The sequence below is a fragment of the Amia ocellicauda genome, chromosome 1 (genome assembly GCF_036373705.1).
Source record: "Amia ocellicauda isolate fAmiCal2 chromosome 1, fAmiCal2.hap1, whole genome shotgun sequence".
NCBI classification, from domain to species: domain Eukaryota; kingdom Metazoa; phylum Chordata; class Actinopteri; order Amiiformes; family Amiidae; genus Amia; species Amia ocellicauda.
The window spans coordinates 40,820,544-40,848,239 of record NC_089850.1 but is presented as its reverse complement, the minus strand read 5'-3'; the positions used below and the strand labels follow the sequence as shown (position 1 = coordinate 40,848,239).

The window sequence follows — 27,696 nt, the reverse complement described above, 5'->3', positions numbered from 1 at the left end:
AAGAGAAGCACACGGATTTGGTGCCCTTTTAAGGGTACCAGAGGGGTTTGTCAGCTTAAGGGGTTACATTTTGTTAAACAAAACGATTCCATGATTTTTTATCTCCAATTGTTTATGTGTTTTATGCTTTAATATACATTGAGACATTAAACTGCATACATTTCAATAAAAAATTGGGAAATGTAAGTGTTTTGGAACGTTTGACCGGTAGTGTATATATATTTGTTTGCAAATTGTAAAACAAAGCCCATGATTGAAAGATATTGAGGCTTGTTTTGCCCTCTTCAGATAAGGGTGATTCCAGAGGACATTGTTCAGCAAGTCTAATGACAACAAGCAGAGAGGACAGAAATAAACATCGAATTCTGACCGCCCATGAAATATGGATAGAAATCAAGATTGTGCAATCCTTTCTATTGGTTAAACCAGTTTGTCTTGTACCTAATTCAATTGGCATGTTATCTTTCTATGGTGTGGATGTGTGATTCGTTGTATTTTATTTGTTTGCTGAGGAATATGACTGATGAGATATTCTGAAAAGCACATCTCTGAACACGAAAAGGAAAATGGTGTTTTCATAAGGACCTGTTGCAAAGAGTGAATGGCAAAATGCTTCAGAACTAGGAGAGGCAGGAACTGATTCCATTGCCTAGTTTTGAATCCTCTAATTGTTTAATTACTACCAGATTACTATACTTTCTGATTAGTGTTGGATCTGATTTGACATATGCTAACTTTGGATTGTTCTGATCACCCTCATTAGCATATTTGTTTAGGCTTGATAGAATGACATCGTTGTGCCTTGTACAGAGGGGTTTTCTCCTGTATTTTCAGTCCTTTTGATGCTGATTGAATGAAACGTAACACCTTTCCTCTGTGTCCCTAATTGGTACTCAGCTTGGGAAAATGTTCTTGTTTCGCTTGAACCCTAACCTTAGCCAACACCAAAACGTCGAGCCAGGCCATCTACTCACGATTCAGTCAGTAGAAAACCAATCCTAATGTTAACGAAAGCCTACGTTTACTGGGACACTTAACCTTAACCCAATCCCAGACTGAAATGTAACCCTAATTTTATGGCTGAACTTCATTTTTTTTATTTCTAAATTATTCAAAACAAGTATCTGTAGACAACCTAAATGTAACTGTTATAACATGGCTACCTTCATCTGTATCCCTATTTCATACTTTTAAACATTTTAAATTTAGGATTTTCCAATTTTTTCTTCAACATTCAAATATTTACTTCATACAGATATGGCCATTAATAAGCTAATTTAAACTTACAATTCGTCAGTTTCTCTAATTTTTGATTTTGTAAAACACATGCAGGATAGATATGAAATTTGAAATTAATTAATATTTTCTACTGGAATAACAGCCCTGTACATCTGGAAAAGCTAAGGTTTCATTGAAAATAAAATGATTTAGTGTATAACGGTGTTAATGAAGGGTTAGTATGCTGCAACAAAATAATTTGTTTGGTAGGTGGGACTTGGGCTTAAAAAGGTTTGGAAACAGTGCCCTAGTATACATCTTACTCTGAGCTGGCTGTTTTTTTTCTTCTTTGCCTTTTTTAAAGTGTGTAGGATGTGAGAGCTAGGGAGGAGAATGGGGCGTGTGAGCGAGTAGCCAATGGCGGCTACTTCTGCTCTCTGACCTTGTGAAAAAAGGAGCCTCTCGTGGGCACAGATGAGGGGGGCTTCCCTTTTCCCTGCTGGTTGTTTACTATAAAGTAAGAAGCAGCAGAGCAGAGAGTCTACCACTGAGACACTGCAGCTAAAGTGGTGTTAGAGTGGGGAGTTGAGGAGAGGAAAAAGTGGGTGTGGAGAAATGTTTACAGTGCTGCATTTTGAAACGCTTAGTGCAGGGAGTTGAGTAAAGGTTCTCTAGTTTAATCCAGTCTAACCAAAGTGGAGAGTATTAGATGTAAGCTCTACAATAGTGTTACTTGTATTTCTTACTGGAGTATCTATGTATGTATGTATGGTTAAATATTAAAATCAGGACTATATGACAGTTCAACAAATATATGCAGTCTTTTTACTTCTGTGTAAAAACCGTTAATGTGAACTTATTTTTCTTTAAAATCTTCAGCATTGAGTCACTTATAAATATAAAAAACCTTTACAAGACTCCAGTTTAAAATGTAATCTTCAGCAGTACAAGGACTGGTCTTGGAATAACAGTTGTAGCCACAATAAACTGTGTTGTGATTGCAGGGAAGAGGCAAAATAAAACAACAAATCTAGCCTTAATGGTGGTTTCAAATTGTTTATGTAATCATGCATCTAGTGGAAACATGACAATTGCTAAAATAAACATTATTTGGGTTACTTTAATCCAGCCTAGGTTTTAAATTATATTTACTGAATAAACTGTATATACAACATTTTATGATTACACTGCAGAGTAGTGACCAGCCTATATAATGAGGGAGTTAGAATTATTATACTTAAATTTAGTCTTGCATTTGAAGCTCAGCAGCCTGGTGTTTGGCAGACGGAAGGAGGATTTAGTGCGGAGTATACAGAAGGATTCCCTTTCATAGTCCATCCTTGTTGTACCAGCAGATTCGAACATTGAGTTTGCGTTACAGAGATAATTTTTTATTGCTGCTGTATATTGCTGAACCAAGTAAATTTTGAAGTGGAAAGAAAAAGTCCTGATGTGAAAATAAAAGAAGTAAATATGATCATAACAAAAAAGCTATGAAATCTTTCTAAGGCAATACATCTTAAGTATATATTTAATGAAGGAAATGATTATAGCTGCAAGAAATTATGTATTAATAATGCCCTATTTGTCTTTTAAAACACAATGGTAATTGTAAACTGTAATTTCAAGATCACTTCATGAGAAAACGCCAGTAGTAGTGATCCAGAAATGTTTGATTCGCAGTCAGCTACAATGCCTTTTTTATGCCTTTTCAGTCTGGCTGTCAGACTTTGAGAAATACACAGAGGTACTCCAATTGAAATGCTCCCCACTTTACTTTGTTAATGTCACTGTGTCTGGAAAGTTCAAACTCAGTGTTTCTTACTTCCTAAAATATTGCTCCTGGGGCTGACATCTGGACCTGGTAATAGCCAGGATTGTTGACAGTTGTTATGCTTACAAAACCCCACATTTACTTGTCATGTACACTGATTAATTTACACAATGGAATGATGGTCATAGTGATATATTTTATTCATTTAATTAATTGCCAGCATGGGTTGTTCATGTAATCAGTCACTGTCATCGAGTTTAGTGGCAGGTCATTGATTGCTGTTACTGCATTTCACGGAGAGATGACTCTGCAGAGGGATTGAGCAGGTTCCTTGCCTATGGCACTTCATGTCACTATAGTATGCATTTCATAGTGGAAACGCAAATGCTATTGGCATCTCAAATAAATGCATAGCTTCTTTGATCTGCTGTCTGAGTGAGTAGTCTTACTGATGCAAGAAGCTTCATAGTATTACCACTGGTAATGGGCCTCGCAAAAGGCTGGCATGTGTAATTTCATTACATTATAATTAGTATTCATCTCTGTTAGTGACTTAGATCTTAATTAGTTAATTGATTATTCTTAAGAGCATAATGCAGTCACACATACACAGTGTATTGCTGGGGTTCTGCTTCAACTGAATGTAATTTCTGGTATTAAAAATGTTCTGGAATTAGTCAGATCTACTGTACTTAGTTCATCATGATGGAAGATGGGGGGAAAATATTGTCTATTGACTGGTGTGTTCAGCTGCTGTGAGTATTTCCAAATAGAGTTCTGCTATCATGTCAGCATTCATGAGATATGTATAATATTTTTGCACCAACACCAAAGACATTGCCCAAACACAGCAATATCTGGTTGCTTGCCCTTGAGCATCATGCCAGGCCTAACATGGACACCCACTCAGATGGCTGATATTTTTACCACAATTGCTGTAGGAATAATGGACATTTCCATTGTTTGTGAGAGCTGGCTTTAGTATGGCAGGTCTGCATTTTTACTTTATTGAAACATTAGCTTTTCTTTAAGTGTGTATAGATACAGTAACACCAAGCATGAAAGGTATACAATCAGTGTGCCTTGTGGGACGTCTTACTTTCTAGAAATAGTGTGAGCGAGCACACACTCCCATCTTATTTTCAGTTGTCAGATTAATTGCCTGAGTGTGTGCTGTTTGCAGGTGCTTTGAACTCCAAATCAGGGTGAAATTAGATTGCAAACATAATATGACATTATGCAGTGTATCCCTCCCATTTGCACCCAGTCAGCACAAACAGAGCAAGCAAAGAATATCAGGCTGCTGCATAACAGGAATGGCACTCAAGGAGAAATGGAAAGACTTATTACAAGGGAACAAGGCTATATGCATTGCAGACGTAAAACCTGTGTATTGACATGGAACTTTGCAAATACCTCGATCATATTCTGCTAGTTGTTGAGTTTAAATTTGAGTCATACAGTTGTTTTCCTCTTGTCTTCACAAACCAATTGAAGTGCCCTATACCCACAAGCCTTGGGAGATCAGAAAATGCTCTGTCACTCTGTCTAGCATGAGGCCTCCTCTGAACACTGCTGCTGTATTGTGTGTGTGTGTAGAGAAAGCTGCTGTTGCCGCCTTGATGTCAGCCGACGATGAAGTGCAGAAGAGCGACATCTCGTCCAGTAGTCAGGGGATGATTGAGAAGGAAGCCCTGGGACCTCTACTGCTTGAGGTATGTGGACGCCTGCCAGCCTGTACCAGACAGCATGCAGTCTGTGACATATGTGTTAATCTTCTGATGAAGGAAATGGAGGCTTGGCCAGTTCCGTATAAAGTACGAATCCTGTCGAGTTTCCTCTGCCGGGATCCCTAGTGTTCACCGTCTCACCCCTGTTTGTTTCACGTACACATTTGACAAGTTTATTAGCTTCTCCAGAGCAAGTGCTACTGATATAAATTGAAAACAGCGGCATCCTTATTACTGATGTCAAAGATACTTGACTAACTTGACCTCATCCCAAGTTCTGACCTTAAAAGTCACCTTGATCATTTCCCCACGTGTGTACAGTCAGACGTGTTTAGGATTGCTTCTGTTATAGACATTTCTCCTTCTTATTATAAAACTGAAGTGTACAAGATGTTCCCAGGAGAATCTAATGGAAGTCAAACTCCTCACAGTGTAACTTATTAAATACCAATTTATAAACTTGATACCGTGTTCATAATTTTTGATTACAGCTCTTAACCTACAATCTTTAAATTTGATGAAGCATCACATTTTGTTGTATTGCCATCTACCGTTCATGGAGTAAAAAAGCAATCTGGGTGTGTAAGATAAGATCAAAGTATAATAAGGACAATAAAAGGTCAGCGGAAGTCTCTAATTCTGGTAGGCTGGTATTAAAATCCAGATGATGAAAGTTGAAAGTACTTCATCAGCATATCAGACTGTCATATGATAGAAATCAGACTAAATTGATGAAGGTCAGTATTCTATTCATTATACGTTTTTCAGTTTACAGGGCAGAAAGAAGAGGAAATGGGAAGTTGATCTGAATTAAAAAGACAGCTTTGGTTTACTTTAACTGATACCAGGACTGCCTAATGCATTTTGTTTGCGTTTTTCGTTTGCAGTTTAATGTTTATTTTGAAGTGCTTTTTTTCGTCTCACATTATACTGTATAAGTGAATGCTATAAAGTTCCAAATTGATATGCCAACTAATTAAGAAATGCATTTAAAAAGGTAAAGCCATAACTGTGAAGTATTTTCAGTTTCTTCAAATAGACTAGGAAAACCTAGTTTGTGCAGCGGGATAGTGACTGCTTTCTAATCCAATAGTTCCACCAGCGGTATTTCTGTTTAAATGTGGTGTTGTTTTATAGCCAATGCCAAGTAAAATCCACAGAGCCAGGAACCGCAGTGGATTCATGACCGTAATCCATATCCATAGAACCTGTATTATGTCAAACTGCAGGTGCGTCTCCATCTCCTGCTCGTGGGTCAAGGGCTGATGCAATTCTCTCCCTCTTGCTGGATATATTTGAACTCCCATGTTTTTCTCCTTGCTGTCTCTCTCAGGCACTGGACGGCTTCTTCTTTGTGGTGAATCGAGAGGGCAGGATCGTGTTCGTCTCAGAGAATGTGACTAACTATTTGGGGTACACCCAGGAGGAGCTTATGAGCTCCAGTGTGTACAGCATCTTACACGTGGGCGACCACAATGAATTTGTACGCAACCTGCTGCCCAAGAGCTTAGGTGAGGTTGCAGACTAGAGCATTTTGGTTAAAATGTTTCTTTATTTTTGTTTATTTTTGTAAATAAATGACTAAGGTTTAAAAATATTTAGGGAATTATTATAAAAACAGAGAAATAAACCCAGGATGTCTAAATTAAGTTTGACTGCCTTCTAGGTTTTCACTACTGCTATTGATTCAGTAGAAAATGCAGTTGGTAGGTAATCATATATAAATGGCATATTGAATATATTTTTCAGTGTAACCAGGACCGCGCTAAGAAACAGCATTAAATCAGAACTCGTTTTAATTAAAAAGCTTTCTAAAACCTTTTTGTACATGTGTGTAACTGTGAACTGGATGAGTCATATAATCATGTTTGAGACAATGGGAAACATATCCCAAATATGATAAAATGAAAGTGAACATAATGTGATAGGAGTATTGCAATCATGCATGGTGGATTCTATACAAGTACTGGCTATGAAAGAAGCATATGATTATGAAGTATTTTAGTTATGAATCTCACATCACTGACTATAATGGCAGTTCTGACTGAAAAACAGTACATTTCTGTGAAAATAACTGTTCTGTGACAGCCTTTGATTGATGTGCTCTAATCACTAGTTCTGTTTTTCTCTGGTATCAGAGGTCAACTTTAGATACCAAACTCAACCCCCAAGACAAATGTAGTCTATGTAGTGAAAGTACTGGTTTAGCAGGTTTATTTGGTGTTGATTGTGTAGAAATGTTTCTCGGTACTGTGTGCTTCAAAGACACGGCATCTCCTGCGGTCTCTGATGGCTGGTGTTCCTTTGTGTTTCTGTACAGTCAATGGGGTTCCCTGGCCCCAGGAGTCTGCGGGAAGGAAGAGCCACACCTTCAACTGCCGCATGCTGAAGCGACCCCCCGACGAGATGGACTCGGAGAACCAGGAGGCACGGCAGCAGTACGAGATCATGCAGTGCTTCACTGTTTCCCAGCCCAGAGCGGTTCATGAGGAGGGCGAGGGTGAGCACAGCACCTCCCACTGCCCCGCACCGCCCAAACGAGGAGCTGTACACTGGATGCTGGAGCTGTGGCTTGGGTCTGAGCTCATGGGCTCTGTCTTGTCTCCACAGACCTCCAGAGCTGCCTCATCTGCATCGCCTGCCGTCTGCCCCGCCCACAGGTACCTGTCAACACAGAGTCCTTCATCACCAAACAGGATCCCACAGGTGAGAAGCACTGCGGTTACATCACCAAAGAGTTAATAGCAGAACTCTTTATTTTTTGACTGATCTCTGTTTAGTCTTTCTTTTTTGTAGGCAACAGATCCAAAAAAATGTGAAATACGTTTGTTTGTGGACATTTGAGAGTGAAATTGTTTATGCTGCAGAAATGTGTATTTTCATAATGTTTATATTTGTGCAGTTGAACAAAATCATGGCACTGTGTTGAAATGTCACTACAGGGATCATAACTTACTTCTAAGTGTATTAGAAAGAAGAAAATCACAAGTAGTAACCTAATGAAAAAGGAAAAAAATTACAAAAAAAAAATCTATCCGGTCTGCCTCTTGTAGATGCCTTGGTGGATATCGTACAGCATATATAATGTAATTCTGTGCATAAGTATATATATATATAATGTATGTGTTTGTGATCCAGGGAAGATTATCTCAATCGAGACGAGTGCACTCCGAGCCACGGGCCGTCCAGGCTGGGAGGACCTGGTCAGGAAGTGCATCTATGCCTTCTTTCAGCCTCAGGGCAAGGAGGCATCCCACGCCAAGCAGCTCCTCCACGAGGGTATGTCCAGCCGCGCACTCACGCCCCCGCTCTTATGCTCTGGAGAACACTGGGGCAAAGTTGTTCTCTGGGCACTTCCTGCCTGCAAAAGGAGAAAATCTAATAATTTAAACAAGTGGAAAACAAACAACTTAACTGAATTCTAAACAGAAATTCCTGGTTAAGCCCTAATGTGGGATTGCTCAGGTTTTGCACTTTGTAATCAGACGGAAATTGTTTTTATATTCAGACGAGTTGGACTGTGAGGTTATCGTCTCTCAGGCTTCCACTGGAGCTTCATTCAATAGGCATTTTATCCATTATGTAATGCTAATTTTGATTTATTGTCAAGCCATTCTTAAAGAGTAAAGTATTAGCTATTACATGCTTTTTTCTTGGTGTAACAATACGATCATTCTTGCCAGTAATTAAATGAAAAAATAAAACAGAGCTGTAGGCATTTACTTGCCCTGGTATACAGATGCTGATGCATGTGGCTTGTCTAATATTGCTTTGGAAGTGGAGGAGTGAATCGGTAGCTGTGTCTCTCTCGCTCTCTCTCTGTCTGTCTAGTGATGACCCATGGCACGGCCATTAGCCCGGTGTACCACTTCATTCTGAGTGATGGCACTGCTCTCAGTGCCCAGACCCGCTGTAAGTTCTGCTGCCCCCCCAACCCAGAAGTGCAGCCTTTCATCATGGGCATCCACACTATTGACAGGTACTTCCAGAGGTTATTTGTCTATCTTGAGAATTTTTTTTTGTTTTCCCACGCTTTGTTAAAGAACAGCCTATATTGATTATTCATTTTTCTCCTGCAGGGAACACAACACTGCTAGCTCTCAGGAAAACACTAACCCAGGCCTTCTGCTGACACATGGGAGCCAGTCTCCAGCCCAGCCCTCCCGCTCTCCTGCTGTTCAGCCGGGCAGTGAACTCAGCCAAGCCCCGGGCATGGGCCTACATCTCAACAATGGTAACAACAGTACTACTGGTCCAGCCACACCCACCAGCCACTCGGCAGGGTACCTGACACCAAATCGAATGGGTGCCCAGCAGTTAAACAGCCCCTCCCCTCTCAGTAGCCCTTTGGGAGCTACTCCCACCTCCTTCATGTCACCCAGGCCCCCACGAGGCAGTCCCGGTCTAGGGGGGAGCCCTCGGGTGCCAGGCAACCCCTTTTCACCATCCACCCCCAGCCTGCACTCTCCAGCAGGAGCACCCAATGGCAGTGGCAGTCTCAGTAGACAGCAGTCAGGCTGCCTGGGAGAGTGTGCGAACACCCCCCTCAGCTTCTCTACGCCATCTCCGGTCCCACAGAGACAGACCACCACTCCTGCCAGCTCCCCCGTGCGCCACTCTCTGACAAAACCACCGGAAGGGCCGCCTGAGTGCAGAGAAGACAATGCCAAAACTCCTCAGCAGCACAGCAACCCCAAGCTTGCCCAGCTCCTTGACAACTGTGGGAGCCGACCCTCCGAAACAGACACAGCTCCGTCCTTACCTGCGCTTTGTCCAAACTCCCACAGCTCTCTAACAGAGCGCCACAAGATCCTGCACAGGCTCCTGCAGGATAACAGCCCCACCGAGCCTAGCAAGGGTGCCAGGAATGAATCTGAAATCAAGAAGGAATCCTCCACCAGTCTCTCCAGCACCAAGGAGCGCCAGGATCACCAGCTGTTGCGGATCCTCCTGGATACAGACGATAAGGACCTGGGGAACATCCCTCCTGCTGCCCTCAGCCTGGAGACGGTCAGAGTCAAAACAGAGAAGAAATCAGAAGCTGAGCCCCCCTGTGCTGCCAACGCCTCCCCCAGGCCCAGTGACCCAACAACCAATCAGGTACAGCCTCCTTATCTCAACAAGCTGGAGCTCAAGACTCCACAGTTCCTTTACCAAATAAATCATTGCCATTCAAAAGAATGTGGGCTATTTACTTAGGACTGAGACATCTCAGTTACAAATTACCTACTGAAGAGTTTATTAGATGTGCCATTAAGCTGGATAATACTTAAGCTTTCTGATTTATAAGTAAAGGAAAAAAAGCCCACTTGATGAATACAATTGTAGTTTATTTTTACCCCCCTTTTCTTTCAATCAAGGAAATCACTAAGGTTTACGAAAAAGGAGTACAGGTGTATAGCTAACAGTGATGACATTTGTATGGTGTAGTCTTTGTCCCTGTGGAGATACAAAGTACACTTTATTCTCTACTTGAATTCTGATTTCCTGAACTTTATTTGTGCATATGTGGTAGAAAACATTATGTTGTAATGTGTAGGAAACGTGTGCCACAGCCAAAAGTAAATTTTGTATTGTTGTATTGTTCATTGTGCTTTCAAATTAAAATAGTATCAGTGCCAACAAGAACATTGAGGAGATTGCTCTCTATCGATTGGCTAGTTAGTGGACATATCGCAGGCACTGTTTGGTTTGTTTACATTTTTGTTTTGTATCTTGGCACTTAACTTTGTTTACTAATATTATGTTAAACATCTTGTATTTCATAAACGGCCCACAGCTGGCTCCACTTTTCCTCTCTCTCTAATTATTCTCTCTTATGGTTTGCTGCTTTTGATTTTCTGACTTTTAAAAATACATATCAATACAAACAGAAATGCCTGTTTTGCCAATACACCATAATCCTGGCTGCCTCTGTGCAGTGCTGTGTATTAGGTGTTCAGAACAATGTAGCAGTGCTGTGTATTAGGTGTGCAGTGCAGTGGTGACCTGGCTGCTCTTGTTTTCCCAGTATGGCGCTAACCTGGACACTCTGAATCAGCTGCTGCCCACGCTGGGAGGTGTTCTGGGGGCAAAGCCTCCTGAAGAGCAGTGCAACTCGCAGCCAAGAGAAGCCAGCATTCCCAGGGGCGTGAGTGTGAAGCAGGAGCTGCCCAACACACCGGGACGTGGTGAGAGACGCACTGTGGTGCACTGCACTGTCAACCTTCATTTCTCCCTTTAGATCTCTAATTTGAAAACAAACTTTCAGAATCCTCTTCCCTTAAATTCTGATTAATAAATAAATAGTAAAAAGTGGCTGTGATGTTTGTTAGTCTTTATTATTTTATATATAAATGTATATATACACCGATCAGCCATAGCATTATGACCACAGACAGGTGAAGTGAATAACACTGATAATCTTGTTATCATGGCACCTGTCAGTGGGTGGGATATATTAGGCAGCAAATTAACATTTTGTCCTCAAAGTTGATGTGTTAGAAGCAGGAAAAATGGGCAAGCGTAAGGATCTGAGCGACTTTGACAAGGGCCAAATTGTGATGGCTAGACGACTGGGTCAGAGCATCTCCAAAACTGCAGCTCTTGTGGGATGTTCCCGATCTGCAGTGGTCAGTACCTATCAAAAGTGGTCCAAGGAAGGAAAAACAGTGAACCGGCGACAGGGTCATGGGCGGCTAAGGCTCATTGATGCACGTGGGCAGCGAAGGCTGGCCCGTGTGGTCCGATCCAACAGACGAGCTACTGTAGCTCAAATTGCTGAAAAAGGTAATGCTGGTTCTGATAGAAAGGTGTCAGAACACACAGTGCATCGCAGTTTGTTGCGTGTGGGGCTGCGTAGCCGCAGACCAGTCAGGTTGCCCATGCTGACCTATGTCCACTGCCGAAAGTGCCTACAATGGGCACGTGAGCATCAGAACTGGACAACGGAGCAATGGAAGAAGGTGGCCTGGTCTGATGAATCACGAGTTGGTGATTCAATCCAATCGAGCATCTGTGGGATGTGCTGGCCAAACAAGTCCGATCCATGGAGGCCCCACCTCGCAACTTACAGGACTTAAAGGATCTGCTGCTAACGTCTTGGTGCCAGATACCACAGCACACCTTCAGAGGTCTAGTGGAGTCCATGCCTTGACGGGTCAGGGCTGTAAAAAGGGGGACCCACACAATATTAGGCAGGTGGTCATAATGTTATGGCTGATCAGTGTATATATGTATGTATGTATATGTGTGTGTGTGTGTGTGTGTGTGTATATATATATATATATATATATTACACACAGTGAGGGGAAAAAAGTATTTGATCCCCTGCTGATTTTGTACGTTTGCCCACTGACAAAGAAATGATCAGTCTATAATTTTAATGGTAGCTGTATTTTAACAGTGAGAGACAGAATAACAACAAAAAAATCCAGAAAAATGCATTTCAAAAAAGTTATACATTGATTTGCATGTTAATGAGGGAAATAAGTATTTGACCCCTTCGACTTAGTACTTGGTGGCAAAACCCTTGTTGGCAATCACAGAGGTCAGACGTTTCTTGTAGTTGGCCACCAGGTTTGCACACATCTCAGGAGGGATTTTGTCCCACTCCTCATTGCAGATCCTCTCCAAGTCATTAAGGTTTCGAGGCTGACGTTTGGCAACTTGAACCTTCAGCTCCCTCCACAGATTTTCTATGGGATTAAGGTCTGGAGACTGGCTAGGCCACTCCTTGACCTTAATGTGCTTCTTCTTGAGCCACTCCTTTGTTGCCTTGGCTGTGTGTTTTGGATCATTGTCATGCTGGAATACCCATCCACGACCCATTTTCAATGCCCTGGCTGAGGGAAGGAGGTTCTCACCCAAGATTTGACAGTACATGGCCCCGTCCATCGTCCCTTTGATGCGGTGCAGTTGTCCTGTTCCCTTAGCAGAAAAACACCCCCAAAGCATAATGTTTCCACCTCCATGTTTGACGGTGGGGATGGTGTTCTTGGGGTCATTCCTCCTCCAAACACGGCAAGTTGAGTTGATGCCAAAGAGCTCGATTTTGGTCTCATCTGACCACAACACTTTCACCCAGTTCTCCTCTGAATCATTCAGATGTTCATTGGCAAACTTCAGACGGGCCTGTACATGTGCTTTCTTGAGCAGGGGGACCTTGCAGGCACTGCAGGATTTCAGTCCTTCACGGCGTAGTGTGTTACCAATTGTTTTCTTGGTGACTATGGTCCCAGCTGCCTTGAGATCATTAACAAGATCCTCCCGTGTAGTTCTGGGCTGATTCCTCACCGTTCTCATGATCATTGAAACTCCACAAGGTGAGATCTTGCATGGGGCCCCAGACCGAGGGAGACTGACAGTTATTTTGCGTTTCTTCCATTTGCGAATAATCGCACCAACTGTTGTCACGTTCTCACCAAGCTGCTTGGCAATGGTCTTGTAGCCCATTCCAGCCTTGTGTAGGTCTACAATCTTGTCCCTGACATCCTTGGACAGCACTTTGGTCTTGGCCATGGTGGAGAGTTTGGAATCTGATTGATTGATTGCTTCTGTGGACAGGTGTCTTTTATACAGGTAACGAACTGAGATTAGGAGCACTCCCTTTAAGAGAGTGCCCCTAATCTCAGCTCGTTACCTGTATAAAAGACACCTGGGAGCCAGAAATCTTGCTGATTGATAGGGGATCAAATACTTATTTTTATTAACATGCAAATCAATGTATAACTTTTTTGAAATGCGTTTTTCTGGATTTTTTTGTTGTTATTCTGTCTCTCACTGTTAAAATACACCTACCATTAAAATGATAGACTGATCATTTCTTTGTCAGTGGGCAAACGTACAAAATCAGCAGGGGATCAAATACTTTTTTCCCTCACTGTATATAGTATTTTTTCTTAGCAGAAGCTAATCCAGGGCGATGAACAATAAATCCTACTACCACCTAGTGTAAAGCCATTGAAAGTGATCTTGCTTTGGTTGGTTTTCTGCTTTTTTCATCTTAATTTTTAGCATCCTAGTCAAAAATAAGGCAGAAATATTTCCTTCGTTCCTGGCGGTTCGGAGCAGAAATAACTGCTTTTTTCAGATACTGGCTTCCATTCATTATTTATTATGAGTGAGTTGCCCTGTTAGAATGAACATTTTAGCTTTTTAATATGTCAAGACTTTATTTTTGATGCAAGACCAGAGTAAGTGTGGTTACGTAACACATTACAGATAAGATTAACAGTATCTTCAAAAACATTTAACCTAAACTGAGCATCTCTCTCTTTCTCTCGCTCTCTCTCTCCTTCAGCTTTCAGAGATGGCTCTGGCCTTCAGATTCAATCTCCCTTTGAGTTCTGTAGCCCCTCCACTCCCACCCAGGGCCAAGCGGACCCTTTCCAACCTCCCAAGGACAGTAGCCCTTTCCCAGAGCCAGGTCACATTAACACTTACAACACTGACACAGGTACCTGTCATGTGGATCTTTTAGGTAATTTAGCTCAAATAGACATATTCACTCCAGAAGGCAGGTGTAACTACTCCAAGGTCCAGTTCTTTGCAACTGAAAGTCAATGAATAAAAAGCAAACAATGTATTAGCAAATATTGTCCCATTTTGTCTAGGGGAACGTTGGCCATAGTCTCTGAGGAGAATGAATTGGTTTTGACAGTGCAGACACAATTGGATATATCGTTCTGCTGTCTTGCATCTTTGCATTACATGTAGGCACTGTTTTTGTGTCTTCACAAGAAGAGCCTGTAGCCTTTTCAGTAGCTATTTCACAATTTATTTGGGGAACAAACATTTGACAGGAGGTAACCTTGGGTGATATGCAGTCATTTTTAAAGAGAAAGGGATAGACTCTAAAGCACTGTCTGTGTCTTTGCAGGGATGTCAAAGATGGAGCTGGCAGGGTCACAACACTTCCACCCTCGGCCCATGGCAGAACCAATGCCTTTTGATGGCAACCTGGGAAATGTAAACGAGGCCCATCCAACAGTCCTACCAGAGTGAGTATGCCACCCCATGCCATGGCTCTCTGAAGGACTGATCCACTCTCACGGTGCTCTGTGGATCTCTAACGTGTGTCTGATCATGACTCCAGGGCAACACTCTCCTCCCCCTCCCACAGGCAGTGTGTCCCCTGCCCGTTGGACGAGATGCTGTGCCCGCCCACCACCCCGGAGGGCCGCAACGATGAGAAGGCGCTGCTTGACCAGCTGGTGTCCTTCCTGAGCGGCACAGACGAGAGTGAGCTGGCAGAGCTGGACCGAGCACTGGGCATTGACAAGCTGGTGCAGGTGAGCTTTCCACTGGGCTAGCGGGGCTTGGTAGCAGACATAGCCCTGCAGGCTGAACCCGTACTGTCATCTCACTGTCTGTCCACTGTGGTTTTGCTGTGTTATAAATATATAACCTCTTCTGTGAAAAAAGACAACAATAACAACATAAATATAGATTAAATCCAGTGCTAGCCTAACTGATACATAGTAGCCCCTTCCACTGCTAATGTACCACAGTTTTGTCAATTTTAGTTACCAGCTCAAATCATGCCATGCATTCATCAGTGGTTATCTGAAGCATTGCACTCACAGTAAAAAAAATCATTAACTAATTAAATGTAATGGATAATTTAGATAATATACATACAAAATAGATAATTAACAGCCTCCTGCAGTCTGCCGGTGTGGCCCTCCATAGGAATGAGGATGTGTGGAATTTCACAGCAATACTTGCAGACTTGAAGCCATCTTTTAGAAAACACAGATGCCATAAAAACATGTGACTTTCAGAGGTGTGCTGACACCGTTCCCTTTGTTTTCAGGGCGGCTGCCTGGACAACCTCTCTCAGCGGTTCCCTGTCCAGCCCCCACAGTCCCCCATGCTAATGGAGCCAAAGCCCCCTGGATACCCACCACAGTTCCCCTCAGTCTCCCCCCAGTTCCCCCCCACAATGAACAGGACGCAGGGGCTGGGCTTCGGGGCCCCCAGGGGAGCGTTCCCTGGAGGAGTGGGCATGGGGCCACGGCCAGGCATGAGCCGACCTCCTGGCGTACCCAATCAGCTGAGGCTACAGCTCCAGCAGAGGCTCCAGGGCCAGCAGCAGGTACTGGCCGTCTCCTGACACACACTGGGTGCCATTCACGCCACTTCAAAGGGCTCTTACCCACAGAAGTGCTGTAAAAGGCCCTTGTGAAGCTGGCAGTGATTTACACGGCACACATTGCACATACATGTGCTCGTAAGAAATACAGCTGCAGCTGAGTGTGGAATTGAAATACACTGGCTGTTACAGATGTGCTGTGCTTACTCTCAAAGATGCCCAGTATCTTATGTCTTTGTAGAATAAAATTATACATTTTACTTAGAACAAAATTCAAAGCTGAATACCTCTGGCATACATTTATTTCCATGCTCCGTTCACTCTGTGAGATAGAAACCAGAGACATCTTAAGAAGTGTTGTGGCTTATAGGTGATGGAGATTAATTTTGGTGATGATATTAAAGTCAAATCTCTCAAAACAGGCTTCACACCTTCCTTAGTATTTGTCCTTGCCAAACATGTACAACAGTACAGTGTACTTGTCTTATACAAGTTTGTAGTATGATTTCCCAGTAAGGTTTATACTGCACATTCTCATTTACTAGCTGATGCAGCAGAACCGCCAGGCTGCAATGGGTCAGTTTCCAGGTGGAGGGCCTGTTGCCATGGGGATGCGTCAAGGCCTGCAGCAGCCTCAACTGCCGTCTCAGGTGAGGGAATTGGCTGGGAGATGGTAATTGTAGGCTTAAAGTGTGGCGGTTCACCCAGTGCGGCAGGAGAAGTCTCTTCTGTCTTCAGAATAAACTAGCTTGCATATTATCCTAATACAGTGTTGGGCCAAAGTTTGCAGTTCTGGATAGTGGAGTAGTTTTTATCGGAGCAGAGTTCAGTGTGAATTGAATCAAACTGACTAGAATAGAAATGCACAAAAATGATACTTAAGATTCTCAGTTTATTGATGAAAAGTAGGAAAACATTATTGTATTTGCCAGACATCCTGATCTTGAGTCAGTTAATATTTTAATGCAAGGTACATCTGTCACTGCTCCTGGTGTCTGGAGAGTGTGACTCCCCTGTCTCTCGCCCCACAGCCCCCTCTCAATGCTCAGATGCTGGCGCAGCGACAGAGAGAGCTCCTCAGCTTCCAGTATCGACAGAGGCAGCTCCTGCAGCAGAAGGCGATGGTCATGCGGCAGCACAGTTTGGGGGGGGCGCTCATGGGGGCCGCCCGGGGACCCAAAGGCCCTCAGCAGCTGCAGCAGTTCTCATACCCCCCTGGCTACAGCTCGGGGGCAGGGAACCCCCCCAATTCTCCAAATCCATTCAGCCCCATGGGAGGGCCTCCCGAAACCCAGCTCCCTGCCAGGGGCCCTATGACCAGCCAAGGCATGATGAGCGGTGTGCAGGGCCAGTTTGGGGGTGCTGTGAACTCCCCTGTCCAGCCCAACCTCTTCCAGCAGTTTGGAGGGCCAGGTATGGTGCAGACAGACAACTAACAGACGGCCACAGCTCCATGTGTCAGGGAGATAATTGTGTTATTCTTTCTAGCTTTAGGATTTTTCAACATGTATGTTTACAGAACATCAAAATATTTGACATCTTTCAAGTAAAGTGTATTATACCACGCTCTTCTGGTTGTCTATTAATTTGAAAGAGCACCAGATGTTTTCTGAATTACAAACAACACTTTTTAATCTGCACTTCCAACCCCACACGTATGTTTGGAGAACCGTTTTCTACAGGGTGTACAGGAAAGCACAGTGGCAGCATGAGCACTGGCATTGGAAAGATCATCTTGGGTTGCCTATTCTACATGTTAAACAGCAAGTGACACATTGATATAGACAAAGTATTCCAGTACAGTTCTAAAATTATATAAATAACTGAAGAGCTTCTGAACACAACCAAATACTTGTCATCTACATGCACTGATTACATTCAGATCAAAAACAACAAAACTAGCCGAGTACAGATTTTGTGGGGAAACCCATACATTTTCAGTTCTCTCTACACGCTGTGTTGGTACAGCAGCCAATAATTGGAATCAGAATAAAAATAATCTGGATTGTATGAAACAATGTAAATGTATGTGGAGATGTGAAATGGATATGTCCCAGATGAGATCTTTAAAAACAAAATCTTGTTGTTTAGGAATGGTCCAGCAGGCGGAGCCTCCTTTCCCTCCTGCACTCAGCCCCACCAGTCCCCTGCTGTCACCACAGATCTCGGCTTCCCAGAGTCCTCTTCTCCAGCAGTCTCAGGCACCACCTGGATACCAGTCACCTGACATGAAGAGCTGGCAACAAGGCAGTATGGGAAATAATAGGTATTTCATCAACTTAATAAATGTTTAAGAACGAAATAGTGTTTGCACAGTTGTCTTGAATGGAAATGGAGAATTTTGCAATTTTCAGAACACTGTACTAATATCTTGTGGAGGATGATATTGAAAGAATAATGTCAATCACAGCTGTGCAGTGGTCAAACAGTGGATTACAGTCTGAAGCTGACATGGGCTCTTCACCCCCAGAGACAGTCATGTATATAGCAATACTAAGAAGGTCCTCATAACTTTAAGAATCACTTTGTGCATATGAGACTTTTAATGAATATCTCCAGAGCCCTTCTTCTTAGTACAGTATGCATCAGATTCCAGCTCAAGACATACAATGGAAGAGATTAAATCCTTTGGAACTGGATTCTAGTGGTACAGTAATTCAATATTTAAATCAGTCTGAACCAACTCCCCAGCTGTCACATTTCAGTAGTATAGGACTGTAGGCTCAACTTACTGTGTAGCACACTGTACAATTTTTAAGATATAGGGCTGTATTATCTTGTGCTGTCAGTCTAATGCAGATGTAGTCATTCACATAACATAACTACGTTATCACGATTGAAAAGAATAATGAAATAATAGCAAACATCTTGCACTATCTGACTGGAGTTTTGTTTGATTGACAGCATGTACAACCAGTCAGGACAGACTCCACCCCAGGCTTTTGGCCAGCAAGGTGTGTACAACAACATGAGCATCACCGTGTCCATGGCAGGGGGCACGGGGGGTGTGGGCTCCCTGCCACCCATGGGACCACCTGTTGGCATGGGCAACAGCAACATGGGGAGCGTCACGTCCATGTGTAATGATCAGGTCAGTGTGCAACACCTCAGGTTGACCAGGGGGAGAACTTGTCAACATTTATTACAAAAGTAAATTAATTTTAGTAAGTTTTTCCTTACTGTTAAAACCTTCTGCTTCTTTCTTCTTTCTTCTCCTCTTCCTCTTCTTCGAACTGGCCTGAGGTCTTTGGAGAGATCATTGAAATGTCTGTTATTTCTGCAGGTACAACAGGTTCAAGTTTTCGCCGATGTCCAATGTACCGTTAACTTGGTTGGCGGAGACCCCTACTTGAACCAATCTGGCCCAATGGGATCACAGAAGGGGGGGACTGGCACCCAGACCACCCAATCACAGCAGAAAAGCCTCCTTCAGCAGCTGTTAACTGAATGACACCCTAGGTGGAGCTGAGCTTTTCACAAAGAGAGATTTATATTTTTCACAATTTTGTTTTTAAATTTCCTCAAGACTATTTTGGGGGGCGGTGAAGGGGTGATTGAATATCTCAGTCTGTTGGCAGAGTGCTCATTCCTGGTTGCTTACTCTGAAAATCTGCTTCCTGGTTGGGTGTTTGGAGGACCACGTTCCAGATTTGCCAAGTAAAGGAGGACCTGCTTTCTGGTTGGGCTGCATTCATCAGGCAGTTTGGAGGATCTGGTGCTTGACTGAATGTAACTGCAGAGCTTGGCTTCTTTGCCAATCGGAGCAGCGATGTGACGGGACAACACTTTGGGAATGCTTTTTTTTTTTCTGTTGTGCAAGGATAGTTCAGTTTCAGCTGGATCTGTCACTGACTGGCTTTCCACTGCAGTGCCTGGTGGGAGGATGCTCTTGTTTTTTTTTTTCTCTCTCAGTCAGTCAATTGGAACAAGAATCACCAGGAAGAGAGACTTAGCACACTGTCCGCCACAGGCTTTTCTTTGGGAAACGGTTTTATAAATAATAGACAACAAATGTCCTACACAGATCTTTTTCTAACAGCTGTGAATACTCTGAGCCAGGAATGGTTCTCTTTGGCCTATCAGTGTTTTTGCCATGTGTACCGTGCAGAATGAAAGTATTGTATAGAACAGACAGACTAGACTGGGATGAGCGAAAAGTTTCTTCTATCCTTTAAAATTTTATTATTTTAAGGAAACAGTCATTCTGAAGTAAAACTCACAGATATCTTGGGATTTGAAGCAGGATAAGGAGTTTGCATTGTATAATTTGCGAATTGGTATCTGTCATTGTTTTATTGTTCTCAGAGACAACTTTTGGCATCAGCAGAGTATACACCTATAAAAATGTGAGCCAGCGAAATGTGGACTTGGAAAACTCGCTATCTTTTAATTTAATGTGAAGGAGAAATGATTGTTTGGAAGTTGGGAGTTTAATTTTGGTCAGGCTAGCTTTGCAGTTCTCTTTTTTTTTTCCAATATATGATCTTGTAGACACAATTAATTAAACAGCAACACAATAACGGATTTAGGACACACAAAAACATCTTCTGTTTTGAATTACAATTAATTTACTGATACTAGTCAACATTTTAAAGGAGTACTGGAAATACAAATGCTTTGCTCATCCCCACAGTTGGCACATTGAAACTAACTACAATACAGTCCCATCCTGCTCTACTGCACAGCTTGTGGACTGTTACTCATGTGCATGCTGTGAGTCTGACACTGTTCAGCACTAACCTGGGTTGGTGCTGCTGTAACACTATCGGTAATGTTACTGGACGACAAGTATCATTTCGAGAAAAAAGAGCAACAAAAAATGATGCTAATAGCAAGCAATAATGGCAGTGGGGAGGTACAGTATATTGTTAGATAAGATTCATCTAATTGTGAAAATATAAAGGAAATCAAGAGCCTAATTCTTTCAGCTATACTCTGGTATCAGAATAGCTCTGTTTAAAGAAATATTATTAAAAAAGGAGAATTTTATGGTCCAAATAGCTTATTTTCTCGGAGGTCTCACTGTGTATATGCGGGGTGATTATAAAATTGTGCAACATTGTCAGAGCCTTATGGAAACTGGAGGGTACATGAAAGATGATATACAAATGAAACTGATATTGACACAGAGTGACGTATGCCTTTGGGCAATAAAGGGTTGGTCCTGTTTTTACTGTGTGGCAGAATGGTAACCATGCAGGGAAAAAGCTACAGCTACTGCTACCACGAACCCTGATGAAGTGCTATTCCAAGATCATCGATAATAGTAAGAACAAAGGGAGCACGAGTGGTGGCTCCCCAGGTTCGAGTCTTACTGGAGGCGCAGAAGCCTTGTTTCTGTCAACGGGTGAAAGAGCAGACAACCAGTGTTGCAGTTACTGGTACTAAACTGCCAGAACGTGTGCTTGGACTGAGGAATCCCCCTCCAGGTAATGATTTAACACACACAGTTCAGCCAGTGTCGGTGTGTGATGTCGCTCTCTGTTGAAAGCTGCATTTCTACATTTTTGTGCTGCTACATGCATTTCATTAACTCACTTCCTGGCCTGCACTGTTTTCCTGTGAGGATTGACCATAGACAATCAGTTTCCAGAGAGATTGGTCAGGTGGTGGCTGCATGTGAGGATCTACTGTTAACATGTCAACATATTAATAAATGCTTGACCAAAGACTGAGGTGAATAGGATCAGTTATTGTCATAATGACATTTTATACCAGCATCAATTTAAATTCTAGTCTATTGTTTGAATTATCGAACAGCCCTGTTATAGGAATCCTATGCATATTATCAAACTTGTCCTCTTCAGTTTTAACAACAGTCTGACAGTGTTTTATTTGCTGGTCACCTTGTGTATAGTTTATACTGTGTGTGGTGTGTGTGTATGTATGTATGTATGTGTGTGTGTGTGTTTATTTGAGGAATTAAATTCCAGTATTGAGTTACCTCTGGGAGGAACTCATTGGTTCACAGGGAGACCTTGGTTAGAAAGAAGTCCTGTTTTATTGATAATTCTACCTGAAAAAATAAGTCAGTCCTGTAAATTGTCCTACTTTGAGGGTGTGTGTGTGTGTGTGTGTGTGTGTGTGTGTGTGTGTGTGTGTGTGTGTGTACAAAGACTCCAAAGGATCTTAACACTCAACTACTTCTGACCATAAATTGTTTATTCACATTCCTTTTTAGTAAAAGAAAATGCTTTTACCTTTACATTTACAAAATTGTACATTTACGTTTGAGAAAATTTAGATTTTATACTTTTTTGTTCGTTTAGTAATATTAAAAAAATATATACATATATTCTCATGTCCTAAACATTATCTTGCACTTCTTAATGCCCCCCCAAAAGTGTTCATACCCCAGAGAATTTCACAAACCTGAATTAGCACTAGTTACTATCACTGGCCAAAATTATTTTAAATAGACTAGTCCTAGACTTGTTGAAATCGAGACCATATTCCTATTTATTCTTGACAATGGATGTCCACCTAATTTATTGCTATTAGGTGTTCTATTTGCCCTTTGTTTATTCTTGTTTTTTCCTAATTTGCAATATCTGGAACAAAAGTAATCACATACACTCCATTGTAAATACAGACTAAACTAATCTCTTGCTTATTATCACAGTTGATTGACACACACATTTAATTATTTATTTTTTTAAATTAAAGCCATTACAGATTATTTTTTAATGGCAAATGTATAGACCCTGTGATTTAAATATTGTTTCTGCATTTTCTTATTTGGACTGAAGTGAAAGTGAATGAGCATCTGTTTTGGTCAATATGAGTAGAGTATTATTCCTTTTGAGAGTCGCTATATGGGGGTGTTTGTGTATACATACATGCACTACAGGTAAAAAAAAATCTGGAAACATCAAAAAAGGAACAGAAGAACTTGGGGTGATGATTGTACCTCTGTGTCCCTCCCCCCTTAGGAACGTTGTCTTACTAACTATCTTGTTTTTTCCAATTCTGATGTATGTCATATTTACAGATGTTCCTGATAAGTTGATCTAGGAGATTCAATACAGACCTTTTTTCATATTATGTAAAGCATGTCAATGAGCTACATTTCCCATCATGCAGTAATACACCCCATGTAATGTGCTATCTGTCAATCTACACACTTGCAGTATAATATTTCTAGAGAATTCTAGCATGGCCAGCCATATATACAGTATTACAAAATACATGGCAACATCCGTTTGTATGGAAATCAATTTGGTATTAATATATAAAAGCAGAATGTCAAACTAGAAAAAGTAAATGTCTATATCTTCAGAGTTCCAAGATAGATAGTAAGCTATAGCCTGAAATGGGGGACAGAATTATAAGTTTCCATTTTTTTTTTTACATATATGCGTGTGTGTGTTTGTGTATGTATAGGATTGATTTGATTCATGTAGAAAACACAAAACAAATCCTGATTTTATTACTTCTATTGTTAGTTACCTGCACATTTCCTGTGTTTAGTTTGCTCTATATGCGAGAGAATAGTTTAGCGACTGCTGAATGTGATTTTACCGAGAGCGAGAAGCAGCATGAGCTGGCTTTTGTACGGGTTAATTTAAAGACAAAAAGGCCATATTATTTAATTTCTTGTCTCTGTTGTCAAAAGTTACACAGATCTGAGAAAGTGGAACCTTGGTTAGAGGAGAATGTTACCTGTGGCTCATGGCAGAATCTCCTTAACTCCGGTGCCAGTACAGACTTTGTTTCTGTCACTTTTTAGTAAACACAATCCACAGGGTTAGTGAAGTTGCACCTGTAAAATCACCAAAGTTATAAGATCAACTAATTAGAGCATTGAGTCATGTTCAAGTCAGATTTGATTGGGCAAAATTTCAGTTGCAAAAGTTACACAGTATGAAAGAAAAACAAATTAAAAGATTGTATTTCACATACATATAAATTCCTGTCATATATATATATATATATATATATATATATATATATATATATATATATATATATATATGAGAGAGAGATGCATAAATACATATATCTACACACACACACACACACACATATATATATATATACTTCATACATTTCTGATAACATACTGCTGCCTGAAGTTCTTAGTGCAGAACTAAGACATTGACCAGTGTTTTCTTTTTTAAGAACCTTAGGATTTTGTACAAGTTTCTTATAGCGTGAGAAGTCTCTGTCACAAAGCAGATAATAAACTCACTGGAGATGGTCTGGGTTCATTCACTGCATCCCGATGCCGTTCCTGACTTGGTTACATATTTGAATAATAGCCTTGAACCAGTGATAGCCTGGAAGTATAAACTCATGGTGACAGCTAGTTATGCACTGTAGTTATCTAATTAAGCTGCTTTGTATAGCTTGAAATGCTATACTAATACTGACAGTGGAATCAGAATTACGAACGTCTCCTTTAAACAAATATGCCAGTAATTGTATTTATCAAACTGTACTAATATAAACAAATGTGCTTTTTATCTTGCTAATTGCATGATTTAATGTTTGGATGTGTGAGTCCACAAAACTGTTAAGGACATGTTTGTGAAATGAAACCAATGCAATTTATTCTTAAATCTTTTAATTTATTTCACTCAATACTTTATATCAATTCTGAGGCGCCTTATGTATATATTTCCTGCATTGCAGTGATCCTTATAAGCTTTTACAGTTTGCTTTTTTTTCCTTGTTAAAAATGGATTTCTGATATTTATCTTTGTATAATTACTATGCTGTATTTTCCGTATTTAAAGTTTTTACTGAAATATAAATATTCCAGGGATTTACAAAAAGTACAATTCACTTTTTACTATTTCTAACTTAAACTTAGTCAGCCTTTTAAAATTTGAAACAGAAAGAACAGAACACAGAAAAAATCTGTTACCTGTCATCTGTCCATTTACAAAAACAAACAAAAAGTGCATCATTGTCCAGCAAAATAAATAATTCAAAAATATTATTTCCGGATGCCAACTTATGCAGAATGACGTGCAGTTGGGTATTTAAAATATCTCTTTTCTAAATCTCAGGCTCCTCAAACCATTACTGTAATTCTATATTGTCCACAGTATTAACAATATAAGTTAACAATCTTGTTGTGTTCATGAATGGAAATATCTCTGGTGTATTTCTGGAAGAGACAAGATTGCAACAAGAAACACTTTGCTCTTCGCATCCTGAATTCTTCATTTAGATCCATTGACCAATATGTTCAGTTTTGTCACAGCTTTTTACAATAATTTCTTCTAAAACATTCCACCCTTTTTCAGACTGCTTTGAAAACTTAAATGACACTGCTAACTGCTCCTGTCACATTATTATATTCTTCTGTTGACTGTCCCGACCCATTTAATAGCACTGTAAATCTCAATTAGATGCCTTCTATTTTTATAGCTTTCCCTGTTTAATCTCGATGAGATTCTACCTGTTGCTGTAGATACAATGACCATATTTCCTCGATTAGTATCCATCAAGAAATGTGCCCCTTGAATAACTGAAAAGCAAAGAACAATCCTGTTTACAGTTTCACTACTTTTGCCACATGTTAAATATTGTCTGTCCACATGAATATAAAAGAAAATTGAAATGTATAGCAATACTTAACTCTAGCAGCAGTTAATAACTTTCAAGCCACTGTCTAAACCTTTGGGAGCAACTGTATATGCCTGATAAATAATGCTTGTCACTTACTGTCAGCGCTGCCTTATTGATATAAATTCTTGTACTGGTCATTCAGACAAGCCTAGAGCTTGTTTGGAACTCAATTAGAACACAGTAGTGAGCTCGTTAATCAAGGTTCCACTTTTTCTTGTAAAATTAATATAAATAAATATATATATAAATTTTATTCATTTTGTCCGGTCTTGTGATTTATTGTGTGTATGAGTTTCACAGAGGATGCAGGCTGCTTAATGATGAGTGTGAGTAAATGTAAATACACACTTTGTATCCTGCATTTAACAAACTGCTATAAAAGCACCATTCAAAAACAGGATTTACATATTTTATTTCTGCAGGGGAATATCTGCCTTTTTCTCTACTAGTTTCTTAATTGCTACTGACATACAATAAATTAAACATCTCCAAAATGTTAAACAATTGAAGATAAAACATAGAAACATATAGTGTGATGTCTGGTACAATTACTTTAAGATGATTTGGCACTGAAGGTAGTTTGGTTTTACATTTATGTGCATATATATATTACCATATAGTGAACAGCTACTTGGCTGAATCCAACTAAATCCTACTTTTTCAATGGCATGACGTAAAATGTATTCATATGCAAGAAGAGTTTCTTAACATTTGTAGTGATGTTCAACAGAAGATTATATCACCTACCTAGCAGTGAGGATGGCAATACCCACCCCTTGAAAGAAACCAAACACTGAACAGCCCCACTCCACCCCCTGAGATACCGTGACTGCACTGAGAGTTTGGCAGTTTACAGCAATCTACCAGGGAGACTACCTTTGGAGACCTCTTCATGATCAGAATGGATATAGTTACGATAAATTCTAATTTTCCTAAAGTAAAAGATACTTTTAACCGAATACCCAAGGTGATGCAGTGCTCAATCATGAAGAATGTGCGTCCATAACACCACAGGCAGCTGGGGGAGGTATTCCTGGAAGATGGCAACCGTAACAGAACAGGCAAACAACCACCAAAGCAGAAACAATAGCAGAATCAAAGGTAGTGCAGGATGCACCACCAATAAATCAAATAGAAGCAACAGACAATTGTATACACTTTAATTTACTTGTTATCTATAGAGAAATTAAGACCAAAAATACCTCCCAGCTTTAATTTCACACACAGTAAAGGATAATGCACTGATGGGTCCATTGCACTAAATATTTTGATATCCGATTGCTTGATAGCCTGGAGGTGCTTGTTTGGTACAGTATTAAGCAATGTGACTGTAACCAAACGGCATGGCTGGCTGCATGTTCAAAGGGTGGCAGTGTCACTTAAACAGTTTGAATTTGCGCAGTAGAGGCTGCACCGTTTCTTTAGGGTAGGGCTTCAGGGCCAGGCAAGTGGGCGTGTCCTCTGGCTGCTCCACCCATAATTTGTGAGCCACGCCCTTCTGGCGCAGTGTTTCTGACAGGCTTGAGAGAGAGGCTTCATCTGGAGCCTGCAGGGAGACGTGCGAGACATCCATTTATACAGGGAGGAACAAACACTGAGTTAACCGAACAGTTAAAATACAACACAGGTCAGACTGGTAAAGCTGGATTATAAATGCAGCTAATCCATCCATATTATGCGGTACGGTTACAATTACATGGTATAATGCTTTAAAAAGAGAAACTATTGCTTCTCCAGCACAGAGATAGCATGTCATGTCAGACATCCCAAATTATCAAAGCAATCTTATCGATCAGCTTTAAAGGACACTTAATTTCTGCAATTCGTTTAATTAAATGCATGCTTACACTATCTGTTTGTCTACGACTAGAAAACAGCAGTCCCAGCTAGTGAATCAATGCACACAACCGATAAGAATGATCATCTGAAATACTGATCAAAATACAGTACCCAAATGATAGAACATGTGCAAAACACGTTTTAAGTGTTTGTGTTCAAAGGAGTCAGGAACGCTTACACACTTTAAAACTGCAGCTGAATAACAGCATATGTTCCTATGTCGATACCGCTTACCTCCAGCACCACTTTGTGCATGCTGTCCAGTTCGGCCAGGTACTGCTGCGTGTCCTGGTCGTTGTAGTTCAAGTGAATAGCAGCGGTTGCTGCATGGCAAGCCTGCGTGATAACGGCACCCAAGGGCCAGGCCAAGGTCCTCACCAGGTCTGCTCGAACCACCACATACTGCACCAGACGAGAAGACCCACCGCTGCCTACGGGCGCCGCCATGTTTAAGTCTCCTGCGTACTACAAAGTGACGTCAC

General features: G+C 41.1%; 2 protein-coding genes across 6 annotated transcripts in view; one reads left to right on the top strand and one right to left on the bottom strand.

The window, feature by feature from the left end:
* Nucleotides 1-25,628, top strand: part of ncoa1 (nuclear receptor coactivator 1) — a 49,482-nt gene extending 23,854 nt beyond the window's left edge. For 4 of the 5 annotated variants that reach the window (XM_066705004.1, XM_066704987.1, XM_066704996.1 and 1 more), the window contains 17 exons: nucleotides 4,592-4,707; nucleotides 6,056-6,233; nucleotides 7,043-7,222; nucleotides 7,333-7,428; nucleotides 7,861-8,001; nucleotides 8,554-8,701; nucleotides 8,802-9,822; nucleotides 10,733-10,892; nucleotides 14,003-14,158; nucleotides 14,582-14,702; nucleotides 14,825-14,993; nucleotides 15,518-15,799; nucleotides 16,342-16,446; nucleotides 16,828-17,209; nucleotides 17,888-18,062; nucleotides 18,701-18,887; nucleotides 19,080-25,628. In XM_066705004.1, coding sequence (XP_066561101.1) covers nucleotides 4,592-4,707; nucleotides 6,056-6,233; nucleotides 7,043-7,222; nucleotides 7,333-7,428; nucleotides 7,861-8,001; nucleotides 8,554-8,701; nucleotides 8,802-9,822; nucleotides 10,733-10,892; nucleotides 14,003-14,158; nucleotides 14,582-14,702; nucleotides 14,825-14,993; nucleotides 15,518-15,799; nucleotides 16,342-16,446; nucleotides 16,828-17,209; nucleotides 17,888-18,062; nucleotides 18,701-18,887; nucleotides 19,080-19,247 — 3,785 coding nt within the window. In that variant the 3' untranslated portion in view covers nucleotides 19,248-25,628. The remainder of the gene's footprint in view (nucleotides 1-4,591; nucleotides 4,708-6,055; nucleotides 6,234-7,042; nucleotides 7,223-7,332; nucleotides 7,429-7,860; nucleotides 8,002-8,553; nucleotides 8,702-8,801; nucleotides 9,823-10,732; nucleotides 10,893-14,002; nucleotides 14,159-14,581; nucleotides 14,703-14,824; nucleotides 14,994-15,517; nucleotides 15,800-16,341; nucleotides 16,447-16,827; nucleotides 17,210-17,887; nucleotides 18,063-18,700; nucleotides 18,888-19,079) is intronic. The other variant, XM_066705022.1, reaches the window with a different exon arrangement.
* An 890-nt stretch (nucleotides 25,629-26,518) lies between these two features.
* On the bottom strand, nucleotides 26,519-27,696 carry ptrhd1 (peptidyl-tRNA hydrolase domain containing 1). The gene is made up of 2 exons (XM_066705133.1): nucleotides 27,449-27,696; nucleotides 26,519-26,921 (listed from the first exon to the last, which is right to left on the bottom strand). Exons 1-2 carry the CDS (start codon nucleotides 27,659-27,661, stop codon nucleotides 26,751-26,753), a joined length of 384 nt encoding a protein of 127 aa, XP_066561230.1. The 5' UTR covers nucleotides 27,662-27,696; the 3' UTR covers nucleotides 26,519-26,750.

Bases quoted from the DNA above. Each gene is read 5' to 3' on its own strand.
- ptrhd1 (XM_066705133.1), bottom strand. From the start codon at position 27,661: ATGGCGGCGCCCGTAGGCAGCGGTGGGTCTTCTCGTCTGGTGCAGTAT. The intron at 26,922-27,448 runs GTAAGCGGTATC...GTCTCCCTGCAG, and splicing joins TGCACAAAGTGGTGCTGGAG to GCTCCAGATGAAGCCTCTCT.